Source organism: Pongo pygmaeus, chromosome 11 (assembly GCF_028885625.2).
Source record: "Pongo pygmaeus isolate AG05252 chromosome 11, NHGRI_mPonPyg2-v2.0_pri, whole genome shotgun sequence".
Lineage (NCBI taxonomy): Eukaryota > Metazoa > Chordata > Mammalia > Primates > Hominidae > Pongo > Pongo pygmaeus.
In genome coordinates this window covers 65777525-65792331 of record NC_072384.2, presented here as the reverse complement: position 1 = coordinate 65792331, position 14807 = coordinate 65777525, and the positions used below count along the sequence as shown (strand labels likewise).

Below are 14807 nucleotides of genomic sequence, written 5' to 3'. Positions count from 1 at the left end.
TCTCTGTCACTTTAGTTGCCATATTTAGTCACAGTCATTTATTTCTGTTTTTATCTACCTAACCAAAACCTAACATAAATTCCCTGAGGAAAGGAAATCATGTACAGAGGTGAATACATAGAAGATATGTAACAAGGGTTTGATGGACAAAAAAATGTGTCAGTGAATGAATAAACCTAACCATTTTTAAGTAAAATTTTCAATTTTTTTGTAGCAGTATATTTTATACATGAAATTTTAAAGTCAGATTTGGTTTTAACTTAGAATACTTGAAACAGTTTCATCTGGATCTTCTAATCAAGATGAGTTTCTTTTGAACTTAATTTCAGGACTTTCCACTAATTTTCTCAATATTGTTTAGAAAGGTGTATTTCAGAGGGTTTTTATCGTAGAGGAGTGGAAGTATCTAAAATTATAGATTAGAAAAATCTGTCTGTCAGAAAAGAATACCTTAAAATTCATTTCATCTTCAGATTTTAGTTCATTCATTCATTCACACATCAAGTGAAAGTGGTCTACAGACTGTGGAGGAGACTGAAGAGAAATTGGGGATTACAGAAGACAAGAATACATTGTAAGCTAAAACTAACTAACAAGTATTAACAAAACATCATGCAAAGTTAGAAGATGAAGGAAGGCAGCATCCAAATTAAATTTATCTGAAACTGCAAGTATAGGTCTTGAAATTATTTGGTTGAGGGAGTATCACAGAAAACAGTTTGCATTAAATAATGTATTAACAATTTTATTTGTTCTGAATATCAAGATTTAACATGCATGTCTTTCTTGTCAGGTTGTGTACGGAGGTTCTCATGCTGCCAAGTTAACATAGAGTCAGGGAAAGGAAAAATCTGGTGGAACATCAGGAAAACCTGCTACAAGATTGTTGAACACAGTTGGTTTGAAAGCTTCATTGTCCTCATGATCCTGCTCAGCAGTGGTGCCCTGGTAAATGATCTGACACCTAAGTCAATATATTGATTAAGTCAATATTCTTTAAAATGAGCTAAAAGATAAAAATATCATGGCAAGTCGTTTTACCTAGAATTAATCCCTGTGATTAGTGCTAATGACAAAATTTTACTTGGGCTCAGTAAATAGTTACTGAGCACTCCTACATGCCAGGCATTATCCTTGCTGCCCTGAATGCTGTTGTCCAAAGGACCACCCGGATGGCTATAATAGAAAAGAGAATTTTACTGGCAATATCAGTTTGCAAAACAGGGAGAGAGTCTGTGGCGTAAACCGAAAGCACTTTCCCTGTAGAACAAAGAGAGAAGGTTAGAGGTTTTATTAAAATGGGAAAATGTTATGTATTGCTCTTTGAGAAAGTTCATTGGCTCTAGTAATGATCTGGGGAGCTGGTAAGCTCCAACTGGCGAGCAACAGTGGTTGGCACAATTAGTCCTAGAGTGTAACAGGTTTCCTCAGAAGCTATAGATAAAACTAATTTCAAGTTACAACAAGCAGCTTCAACAGTCAGTCTTGCAGAGAATTACAATTCTTGGAGTAATGTTGTGTACCCTGAGAGCTTTTCCCCCTGCCTTCTTGACTCTTAGTTGACTGTTAGTTGAGTAGCACAAGAATGACCCAATTTGTATGATCAGCTTTCACAAATACAAAGATAAATGAGATCCAGGTACTGTTTATTCTTAAGGAGCTAAGAGCAATGGAGAAGAGAAGAATACAAATGAGTAACTGTAGAGCTTGGATGTGTTTGTAAGCGAAGTGTAAATGTGACAAAGTTCTGTAGCAAGGAGAACAACTGTCTGCTTGCAATTTCAGAAACATAAATGGTGCTTTTCAGGGTCTAGAAAGACAAATAGGAATTTTCTAGTTAGGCAAGGCAGGCTGAGGGGAACAAGTACACAATGGTAAGGAGGCATAAAACAGCATCAGATATTCAGGAAATTAAAAACTGCTGAACTGCAAATGTGGTGGGAAGAAGAACAAGTACAGGTGGCCAGAGATACTATGAGAAAGCAAGGTCAGTTTGTGAAGCATCTTGTGTGTTATAAAAAGGGAAAACAGATGGTAGTTTTAGGATAAAAGTAGGACAAGTTTCTCATTCTTGTACACATACAAGCAGCTTCCATGAGAGTTGAAAGAGATCTAGTAGAATTACAAGCTTCCTGAACCTTTTTCTTTTTTTTATGTTTTTATTTTTTTATTTTTATTTTATTATTATTATACTTTAAGTTTTAGGGTACATGTGCACAATGTGCAGGTTAGTTACATATGTATACATGTGCCATGCTGGTGTGCTGCACCCATTAACTCGTCATTTAGCATTAGGTATATCTCCTAAAGCTATCCCTCCCCCCTCCCCCAACCCCACAACAGTCCCCAGAGTGTGATGTTCCCCTTCCTGTGTCCATGTATTCTCATTGTTCAATTCCCACCTATGAGGGAGGATATGCGGTGTTTGGTTTTTTGTTCTCGCGATAGTTTACTGAGAATGATGATTTCCAATTTCATCCATGTCCCTACAAAGGACATGAACTCATCATTTTTTATAGCCGCATAGTATTCCATGGTGTATATGTGCCACATTTTCTTAATCCAGTCTATCATTGTTGGACATTTGGGTTGGTTCCAAGTCTTTGCTATTGTGAATAGTGCCGCAATAAACATACGTGTGCATGTGTCTTTATAGCAGCATGATTTATAGTCCTTTGGGTATATACCCAGTAATGGGATGGCTGGGTCAAATGGTATTTCTAGTTCTAGATCCCTGAGGAATCGCCACACTAACTTCCACAATGGTTGAACTAGTTTACAGTCCCACCAACAGTGTGAAAGTGTTCCTATTCCTCCACATCCTCTCCAGCACCTGTTGTTCCTGACTTTTTAATGATCGCCATTCTAACTGGTATGAGACGGTATCTCATTGTGGTTTTGATTTGCATTTCTCTGATGGCCAGTGATGGTGGGCATTTTTTCATGTGTTTTTTGGCTGCATAAATGTCTTCTTTTGAGAAGTGTCTGTTCATGTCCTTCGCCCACTTTTTGATGGGGTTGTTTGTTTTTTTCTTGTAAATTTGTTGGAGTTCATTGTAGATTCTGGATATTAGCCCTTTGTCAGATGGGTAGGTTGCAAAAATTTTCTCCCATTTTGTAGGTTTCCTGTTCACTCTGATGGTAGTTTCTTTTGCTGTGCTCTTTAGTTTAATTAGATCCCATTTGTCAATTTTGGCTTTTGTTGCCACTGCTTTTGATGTTTTAGACATGAAGTCCTTGCCCATGCCTATGTCCTGAATGGTAATGCCTAGCTTTTCTTCTAGGGTTTTTATGGTTTTAGGTCTAACGTTTAAGTCTTTAATCCATCTTGAATTAATTTTTGTATAAGGTGTAAGTAACTGGAACCTTTTTCTTAATTGTCATTTTTCCTGCTGATGCTGACAGAGATGAGCCACTAGAAGCCATTAGGAGCCCAGATCTGGCTAGATATATCACTGGAAGTTTCATCATACTAAAAATAGAATACTCAAGAACTTTGTGACTTGCCTCATAGACAGTCTTCATGAGTTTGGACTTTGATTTTATTGTACTTATATGCCAATAGGTTGACCTGATACTGTTTCATGGATGCTGGCAGAAGATATGAGGTGCTTGTGTCAGAGATAAAGGACTTTATTACTTATGCATGGAAAGTAGCATGAGTTTCAACATGTTTCTGTTGGTTCCCCCTTTACCCAGGTCTCATGGGGGCATTAAATGAGCCTGAATGAGTGTGTACACATATAGTGGATTGATGTCACAGCTGAGGAACACTGAGCTTAGGGAACGCATCCTTTTATACCAAGCAACATAAGCAACCCTGCTCTTTGTCCCAGAGACCCTACCTCATGTCTCAAGGTTGCTCACTGCAAACACAACCCTGAGGAATGTCCTAGGTAAGGAGCAGGCAGAGCCTGGCATTCTTGGCAAACTCCCCAACAATCTGCAGGGACTCACGGTGGCTTTCCTTTCCTAACAAGTCCCAACTCTCAGAAACAGAAAATGTGATCAGAAAAGCTCTATTTTCCTTATCTGGAGTCGTCCAAGTAGAAATCTTGATAGTGTCTACCATACAATGTATTCCTAGTAACTAAGGAAGTTTATCCCATGCTGACTCACATATGTGACTGAGAATTTCAGAGAGGAGGTTACAAAAAAATTAAAGAAAAGTTTGGAGTAATTCCTTGTTCAAAATGTCTAAAACAGAGGAAGACATTTGGGGAGGGCATCCTCAAAACTGTATTTTAAGTAAATCATATGAGGAAGAAAAGGGAAAGATATTTCAAGAAGCTGGTGTTTGTACTTAGAGAGGTTGCCAATTAAACTAGATTTTCTAAAAGTATGGCAAACCCCCATGACACGTGTTTACCTATGTAACAAACCTTCACATGTACCCTCAAACCTAAAGTAAAAGTTAAAAAGAAGTAATAGCTCTCATTTAGCTTATATTTATTGTGTTTCAGAATCTTCTTTTAGATTTTCTCATTTAATTTTCAAACAACCCTGCGAGATTATGATATTTTGCTTATTTTACCAATGATGAAGCTGGGTACAGTTTTAAAAGTTGCTTAATGTCCCAAAGCTAGTAAATGACAGAGCTATCACTGAATTGACGTCTAAAGTCAAAGTCACCGTATCTTTTCACTGTGTTGTGGCTCCTCAGAAAGAAGAGTATACACAAAATAGAAATAAATGAGTGGTAACTGAATTTAGTAACAGTAAAGCGTAAGTCCTAAATCAGATAGAGCTCACGTAAGGTCATTCTTGACTCCTTACTCCTACATCCACAAAATTGGTTCTGGAAGCTAGAACCCCTGTGGGCTGAATTCTAATTCCTGCTCTGGGACCAGTCAGAGAGAGGTTCTCATCATCAAGACTTCCTGCAGCTCTGCTCTGACTCTGTACACCAGTTCTAGAAACAGGCTTCTTTTTCCTTGTGACTAAGCCCCTTCCTTGGCTTTGTATTTCAAGGACTGAGTCATTGCCATAGTTTCAGTTCAGATGGCTTGCCTGATTCCTCCAGAACTTAGGGGCGGAATGTCAGGGAGGAAAATCCTGAGGGCTAGAAGCCTCTCTCTGCACTTCAATTCCATTGAATTTCAGAACCTCTGCCAACTGCTGGGACCTTCTTTTTGCATCTTAGTAGGTCCATTCAGTCTTTCTGCCCCAACTTGTCTCTTTTCTTCAATATTGATACCAACAGTTTCCCAAAACTGCTAAGGGTAATTTTAGATTATTGATAGCAGAACGTAGAATAAGAAGAATCTGAATGGCACAAGTTCATGACTGTAGACAGGTAATAAATATAATATTAACCACGAAGGATACAGGTCTTTGACTTTCATTTTATCCAACAGGGTTAATAGTGTTTCGATCTGAAAGAGAAAGTTCTAACACTTTAGACCTGTTGAGATCAGCAATCATTTTCAGTGTCTCAATGAGCCTTTTTTTTTTTTTTTTTTTTTTTTTTTTTGACAGTCTCGCTCTGTCGCCCAGGCTGGAGGGCAGTGGTGTGATCTTGGCTCACTGCAACAATGAGCCCAATTTTTCAGTCCATTCAAATTCTTTGTCAAGGGACATGTGGCTGAAGTCTAAAGTCAAAGTCACCCTATCCTTTCACTGTGTTGTGGCTCCTCAGACAGAAGAGCATACACAAAATAGAAGTAAATGAGTGATAACCAAAATTAGTAACAGTAAAGTGTAAGCCCTAAATCAGATAGAGCTCACCTAATGTTGTCACATAATATTGTTGTGCATCACTTACTAAAATTTCTTGGAAAGCATAGGAAGTACCGCATTCATGGAGAGAATAGAACAGTGATTTTTAGAGCTGAAGCTTTGGAGGATAATATATGGATGAATAGTCAAAGGAAAAAGCACCCTCTGTGTTCTATAGGCCTATTAAGCTACTGCAGTCATTCATTTAGCAAATCTTTCCTTTCCTGCTGCTGTTATTAACATGGTGCTAGGCACTGGGATGCACAAGCATTTGAGAGCTGAAAGAGAGGCTCCACAACCTACTGGTGGGGAAAAAGGGGAGTGTAGGATGTGAAAAGTTTATAACAGTGGCTGGCCATGGGATCATGTCTGAAATTATTAGGACTTATCCAATTTTAATGGAGAAAGAGGAGGAATCAGATGGAGGTGGAAATGATCAGGTGTCAGAGATCATGAGTCTTTTTGTGGATTACAAGTAATTTCATTCTTTTGCACTTTCTCTTGACCTCTGAAGACCAGCAGCAGCACTGGTGAGAAGGCTAGAACTAACTGTTCTGTCATAACTGTAAACCAGAAAAAATGTCAGCTGGCCCATGTCAATATTACGTTTCAGTGGTCTTAGCATTAGAATTGTATTTTTCCTGTTTTTTTATGAATCATGAAGCTTAAGTTGTGCATGATTGAAACTTGAATATTATTTCCACAGGCTTTTGAAGATATTTATATTGAAAGGAAAAAGACCATTAAGATTATCCTGGAGTATGCAGACAAGATCTTCACTTACATCTTCATTCTGGAAATGCTTCTAAAATGGATAGCATATGGTTATAAAACATATTTCACCAATGCCTGGTGTTGGCTGGATTTCCTAATTGTTGATGTAGGTACTTTTGAGTACATTTTAAAAGAGGATTTATTCTTACTGTGTGTTGTGAAAAAACCTTCACCAGTATTGTATATTACCATATTTTAATTTTGTTAAGCTTCATATACTTTCAGGCTATAGGTTTATTCTTTTAGAAATATTAGCACAGCCAGTGGAAATATATCTGTGAGGAATATTAGAACAGAAATAATTCAACAAATGTAAATTATTTCTGTGACATTGTAACATTTATAATTGAGTTTTTTATGTTTTCTGCAAAAGAGATGTGATTTTTTTTTTAAAAAAAAAATATGATTTGAATGTCATTCCTGTTAAGAATAAAACAAAATTTAGAAGTAGGAGATGATAAAAGGGCAGAGACACAGATTAAAGAGAGGAAATGATGATTATTCACAATGTAAAATTGGAAGATAAGAGAGGATGAGGGGTATATCAAGTTGGCTGATATGTGAGCTAAAATTTTTCTAAAAATCATTATATAAAAACAAAGTTAACTTTGTATTTGGGGAGAGAGAAGTCATGAAATTTTAAAATATCTATCTCAGACCCAATTATAGGAAAAACCAAAATGAGACACAATTGTCTCTATCTCAAATATGCAACTTGCCCTTCATCTGCAGAATGGCAGTGGGGCAGAGGAGTAGGCATTATTATTAATGTAATAATTTTAGATAATAAATTCAAAGAACTGTTGAATACTTCGATGATGGAAAGTACATAATAATTCTTTAGTTTACATATTATTTTAACAAAGCAGAAATATTTTTACAGGCTTCTGATTGATATAGAGAAGAAATCTTAAAACAGTCGGTGAGATCAAGGACTCTCAAATAGAAACCAATGGTACAATACCCATTATTATCATTTCATTGAATGTACTCTAATTATTTTATATTTTAATAATATAATTTAATAATATATGACATATTTTGTATTAATTAAAATGGCTTTCTTACATTATTTTATAACCTCAATCTCCCAGTCTTATTTTTCTCAGAATGATATGTTCTTTATCTTTTACTAATTTTTCTAGATTTTCAGAATCCTAACCTTTGTGTTTAGGGAAGAAACATCCTATAATCAGTCATAGTTTTTAGAGAGTTGTTTTCCATATGATGCCTGACATAATTAGAGGTCAACATGCAAATTTTTATATGCCAATAAGTGCTTTAAAATTTAACCAAGGGTTTGCATTATCGAGCTTTTAAGAAAAGTTGAACTCATACAGCATCATACACGGATTAGAAAATCACAAGTAAGCATGATCACAAATAGTAAAATCTGACTGCAAAATGTTACCAAATTAGTCATATTTACTCAAAAGTTCAATTTCTCAACTGTTATTCAAAGCTTCATAAACTTTTGGCTTCTGGCCAGGCGCGGTAGCTCACGCCTGTAATCCCAGCACTTTGAGAGGCCGAGGTGGGTGGATCACCTGAGGTCAGGAGTTTGAGACCAGCCTGGCCAACATGGTGAAACCCCGTCTCTACTAAAAAATACAAAAAATTAGCCGGACATGGTGGCAGGTGTCTGTAATCCCAGCTACTCAGGAGGCTGAGGCAGGAGAATTGCTTGAACCCAGTAGGCAGAGGTTTCAGTGAGCCGAGATCGCGCCACTGCACTCTAGCTTGGGCGACAGGGTGAGACTCCATCTCAAAAAAATATAATAACAATAACTTTTGTTTTCCTAATCACACAATATTAAATGTTAAAAACAATAACTTTTTTCTATAATATGTAATGTGAAAAAATTTTTAACATAGCTATGTATTACATCTTGTATGTGTTATCTTAGGTTTCCTCTATGAGAATTCTAACTTCTGATATAGTAATGATTTCTTGTTGTTTTTTAATTAATCATTCATATATCAAATTATCTAGTTACTGCCTAGAAAATGAAAAATGATAAAATGGGTATTTTTGTAATATAGTCGTTTTGAAGAAAGGCTGCCCCAAATAAGAAGAAATTATAGAAGGAATGTAGATTTTCTTTTCTCTTAAACTGTAAATGTGACGGGGTCTCTCTCTTAAAAAATTATACAATATTTTAGATATTTTAAAATCTTTAAAATATTATCACAAATATACTCATTTTCGTCATCCAGTGTAAGAAATGAAGGTTTACAAGTAAAATTGAACTTATTTTAAATTAAGAGATATGGCTGTTTAATAATGGAAATTGTTTTATATTTGAAAATTTAAAGTGATGATTCTCAATGAGTATAACCTCCTGTTCAGGGGTATGTAATGTGCAGAAATCAGGGAGATAAACAACTCCAATTTGAAATATTATTTAATATTTTGGAAATGAACAAATATAATGCAAAGCACAGAGAGTAAAGCTCCAAACAATATTCTTGCTGATAGAGATGCAAATTTTGGGATGCACATCTGGGGGAGTGGCTGTTTTTTTTTTTTTTCTGAAAAGTATAGAAACTTATCTACAGCAGTTGTTCTTGAAGCATGGTCTCAAAACTGAAAACATTGGCACATGCAGGTGAGAACTCCTAAGAGATGCAAATTCTGCCCCCAACCCCAAGACCTACTGAACCAGAAACTCTGTGGTTGGATGCGGCAAATCGTTGTAACAAGACCTACATATGATTCTGTTGTATATTCAGATTTCAGAACTACTTATATTATTTGCTACTCAGAGAATGGACTCGTCTGATTTCTGCAGGCTTCTGGGTTATTTGAAACTTACTTGATTAAACAGTGTTCATCAGTACAGGCGTATATTTGTATATATACATGTGTGTTTATAGAAAGATATGAATACATATGCATATATATTCTCAGTTACAAACTATACCATAGTCTTCTTAATAATATGCATATATTCCGTGTCATAAAACTCACTTAACAGTGGCTTGGAGAACAGACCTATTAGTATTTTAGGGGCTGTATCAATTATAACAGACACATCTTAGTCTACCTTTTATTGCTGTAACTGAATACCTGAGACTGGTTAAAGTATTCTATAAATTTATTTCTTAAAGTTCTGGAAGCTGGGAAGTCTAAGGTGAGGGGTCCACATCTGGTGAGAACTTTCTTGCTGGTGGGCACACTGGAGAGTCCCAAGGCAGCTCATGGCATCACATGGCGAGGGGTGTTCACTGAGAGCCAAACTGGGTTTTATAACAAACCCACTCTTGTGATATCTAACTCACTCCCATGATAACCCATTAAGCCCTTACTCTATATTCCATTCATGAAGGCAGAGCCTTCATGACCTCATCACCTTTTAAAGGCTCTGCCTCTTAATACTGTTACATTGGGAATTAAGTTCCAACATGAGTTTCAGAAGGGACAAACATTCAAACCACAGCAAAACATTAAAAATTTTTCTTTTTCTGATTAAAGAGGGAGCATACGTATTTTTGAGTGTTCTCAAGTGGAAAATAATGGATGTGAATGACTGGGCAAATTTAAGAGTGGCAGGAGGAGCAATTTATTCTGCTAAATACATAGCTTTAGGAATTTTAAAAAGCCATGTTACATTTAGTGAGACATTTGGAAATACTACATGAGGATGAGTACTTTAAAACACCTCCTGCTTCATAAATCAGTTTACCTGTCTCTGATGGTAACAGCAATGAACTTTTTGTGAACAATGACTTTTTCTACTCCTGAAATAGATAAATATATAAAGTTGGCTCTCATGTGTTCCTATTCTTCCCTTGAAAACTTGAATCTCTCAGTCACTAACTTATTCGTAATGAAGAACTGCATTCCAGACATTTTTCTTAGACATCGTCTCCTGCTACACAGGATGTGAGGCAAATGAATATTTTCCATGGAACTAATTCAGAGAGTAAATGCATTTATAGATCCAGATCTAAGGTCATTGAGAAGTTCATTGCTTTGTAACTAAAATGTGTATTGATTGTATTGCTGTTCATGTTCTTTCTTAAGGATCATTTACGATAAGAACTCAAATTTCATTTGGATACTTGTTATGGTAATTGTAGCTGATCTATCTAACATGATGAAGCTCTTATTTTATCCATATTGATTGTGAAGCCAATGAGATCAGCTACTCTCATTCTCTCTTCAGTACAATTGTGATTTTTCTCCCATGAAAAACTATTTGGTAGATCTTTGGTGCTAATCCTTAGAAATTGTAGGGCAGAAGCAATCTCGTTGGGAATTTGCCCCAACTCAAAATCATGAGTCTTCAAAATGTTTTTTAATAAGATTTATACTAAGACATAGATTTAATTGAGTGAATACCACATTTGTAGGGCTTAGCTTCAGAATCACACACTTCATTTTGACCTGAGTTTTATAATTAAAATGTTCACCATTGTTCTAATTAAATTTTTAGATTTAATAAGCAATTACAAAACAATTGATTAGAAAAGTGTGAAAAGCATAAGCATGATTTCTATTCAAATAGAATAAAAGCAACTTACTTTGCTTACATTATTTCTTCTTATTTTGGTTAACCTTCTTTTAAATCTATTTCCTTACAGAAACATCCACCTTACTCTATTTTTAGGCATTGACTACACAGCTCCATATAAACAATTTTATTGTTCCTGTTGAGTTGCTTTTAGTGAGTTTCAAAATTGACTTTTTCCTTTTATGCTTCATCATTTTATTGATGCAATTAATGAAAATGTTATTTTTATAGGTTTCTTTGGTTACTTTAGTGGCAAACACTCTTGGCTACTCAGATCTTGGCCCCATTAAATCCCTTCGGACACTGAGAGCTTTAAGACCTCTAAGAGCCTTATCTAGATTTGAAGGAATGAGGGTAAGAAAATACTAAACTTCATAATATTCTTATTTTTTAATGGGGTTTAAAATATAAAAATAATGGGTTTGTAGAAATTATGAGTTGTTTCTATTTACATAAATACATGGGCTGTTTATGTATGTGTGTGTACACACATATACATATATACATATGCATATATATGTATATTATGCATATAATAGTATGCATATATACTATATATAGTATGCATATATATGGCATATATATGCATATTATATATATTAATAGTATATATATGCATATTACATACACTAATAGTATATATATGCATATTACATATACTAATAGTATATATATGCATATTACATATACTAATAGCATATATGCATATTATATATACTAATGGTATATATGCATACTAATATATAAATACTAATTATAGCATTAATTAAATAGTGTATTACTAAAAATAGTATAATACTCATTAGTAGATACTAGTATATTACTAAAAATAGTATAATACTAATTAGTATATACTAGTATATATTCATATGTACAGAATATGAAATACTATATATAAAATATGCATATATAATATATGTATATATAGCATTTCATTTACTGTACATATTAGTATATATATGCATACTCTCTCTCTATATATATAAAATACACAGTATTTCAGTGCATATTGTTTAACAAGGGAATAAGTTAATCACAGTAATCCTGCCTTTATCTAACATTGTCAAACAATAGAATGATCCAAATGAATGACTTTTTCCATATTAAATGGAAATCTTCCCTGTGCTAGGAAGTCCAAGTGAAAGGGGAAACTATTAGTCCTAACATCATCTCTCATACATAAGTAATCAAGGACCTACTTATATCAGGTGTTCAAATAATATTTGTTTAAGGAACTACCTGGGTAAGGAGCATTAGAAAAGATAGGTAAGTGAGATAGCATCAGCCATCACATTTAATTTCACCTTTAAAATAACATTGCAAAGTAAGTGGAATTATAACTAAATTATATTTGAGAAAACTAAAGCTCAGAGAGTTTACTTAATTTGCACTTAGGCTGCAGAGTGCCTGAAAAGATACTCAGTTAGCAGAGACAAACAAGTTATAATGAATAACAACTACCACAACCTAGCTTTAAGGATTGTATTAAACCAGCAACTTTGTAAAACACATGGAGGACAACAACTTTATTTTCTGTAATTAGTCCATATCCTCATGTGTTGGTACTCTTCTAAAATTTCTTCTCCAGATTTATACCTGCTATTTTATGCCTCTGTTCTGGAATGCTTCCCCTGCCTTGCCCCAACCCTAACCCGTCTGTATAGCAGACAAACACCTATCTGTCCTTTAAGGCTCAATTTAAAGTTGCCTTGTCCGTCCACCAGCAGACATAACTGGATATTCTCTCTCTGTTCAGACACCGAAAATCCTCATTATATTGTATTATACTTATTTGTTTACTTAACTACCTCCCTACCTTACCATCTCTGAGCAATTGAACATGGACATTAGTCCAGCTTACTGATACTTTAAGTGTGGTTTACTGACCAGCTATTAGCATTATCTACAAACTTATTAAAAAGACGGGCGGATCATGAAGTCAGGAGTTCGAGACCAGCCTGGCCAATATGGTGAAACCCCATCTCTACTAAAAATACAAAAAATTACCCGGGCATAGTGGTGCTCACCTGTAGTCCCAGCTACTAGGGAGGCTGAGGCAGAAGAATCGCTTGAACCCATGAGGCAGAGGTTGCAATGAGCCGAGATCATGCAACTGCACTCCAGCCTGGGCAACAGAGCAAGACTCTGTATCTAAAAAAAAAAAAAGCAAATTCTTGGATCTCACCCCAGACCTACTGAGTCAGAAACTCCAGGATGGGGATAAGAAATTTGGGTTTTAACCAGCCTCAAGTGAACATTAGAGATCTTTCAGCCTACCAAATCTTCACTGTTATCCCTACAAACCTAATTATGACTGCAATCTCTGCTATTTTAAGTATCCAGTGTATAATGGTTTCCAAGTATATAAGAAAGATCATGATCATGATTATACAAAAAAATTCATAAGCACAATTCAAAAATATTCTGTCTACAAGTTGAAAATTACAAGTTTCATTTTGTGCAGAAAGGTGGTATTAGAATTCATTGACATTAACTTAATTTTTTGAGCATTAATAGAATGTTACAATCTATCAGAACTTTCCCCTACAAAACCACTTGCTTCAGAGATCAAGCCAGCCCACTATTTAACTCTGTTTGCTCTTTGTTCTTTATCTGTATTACAGGTGAATTGGATGCAGAAGAATAGTTTAGTATATTTTGAGGGGCAACTGTCTATTTAGTTACATTTGTTAACCACGCAAAAAGAGAAATTTATTCATGCTGCAGGGCTATTTTAAAGGATAAATGAAATAATGAAATAATGCATTTGAGGCATATTGTAGTCAGCTTTTTTGAGTCCTTAGGCTCTTTAGCTTTCCCAACTGGCTTCTCATCAGACCAATAGGTGCCTGTCTTTCTCAGAGACCCATGATTCCATCATTACTCACATTTTTTAGAAAAACATTTTAAACACCAACTATGTGTCAGGTGTTGTGATATAAAAAACACAGAGTACAGTGGTACATAGACCCCGGTCCCCAAAGAGTGAGTAGGATCAAGGGTTACAAGAGAGACAGACAAGGGCACATAATGATACAGGAATATACAGTACAGAGTGGCTATCCGGGGAAGTCTGGGAAGATATCACAAGGAGGTGACATTTCAGACATTTCATAACTGAAGAGTAAGCCTCAAGTCATAGGCAGATAGGCATTCCAGGCAGTGATACCACAGGGTAGGGAGGCACAGAACAGAGTGTGCAAGGTGTGCTTGGTCAGTGACTAGATGTATCAGTGTGCCTAGGTGATAAACACAGCAGGGAGGGCAGCAGGAAATGAGCATGAAAAGGTAGGCTCTATTAAGAGCTGGCTACTTTGAACTTCATTCTCTATTCCTATTCCTCCTAATCTTTTTTGAGGTCACATAGACTATAAGAATCTGATGAAAGTAAGAATTGTCTTTCCGGAAAGACAGCACAACCATAATGTTTGTTATATAATTTCATGCCCCCAGGGAACCTCTACAAGTCCATGAACTCCAAATAATCATTGCTCTGGACGAAAGGTCAACAAACCCCAGCCTGTTTTTGTAAAGAAAATGTTCTTGGAACACAGCCATACCAGTTTATGTATGACCTATGACTACCATGGCAGAGTTGAATAGTTGCAACGGAGATATAACCCACAAAGCCTAAAAATATTTATAAAAATGTTTGCAAACGTTCTCCCTAGATGATCTGATTAGTAGTCAGAGATCCTTAGTATTTCTCTATTTTAAAGCATCTTGAGAACCTGCTTAATACATTGCAGAAAAGAAGGATCCCAATGCTCCTTCCCTAACAGGTTAATCTTTAACACA

At 35.5% G+C, this 14807-nt stretch overlaps 1 protein-coding gene across 7 annotated transcripts in view; it reads left to right on the top strand.

Moving 5' to 3' along the window:
- The window catches only part of SCN9A (sodium voltage-gated channel alpha subunit 9), a 178909-nt gene that overhangs the window by 130633 nt on the left and 33469 nt on the right, over positions 1 to 14807 (top strand). For all 7 annotated transcript variants that reach the window (XM_063647615.1, XM_063647611.1, XM_063647610.1 and 4 more), the window contains 3 exons: positions 794 to 948; positions 6425 to 6598; positions 11241 to 11363. In XM_063647615.1, coding sequence (XP_063503685.1) covers positions 794 to 948; positions 6425 to 6598; positions 11241 to 11363 — 452 coding nt within the window. The remainder of the gene's footprint in view (positions 1 to 793; positions 949 to 6424; positions 6599 to 11240; positions 11364 to 14807) is intronic.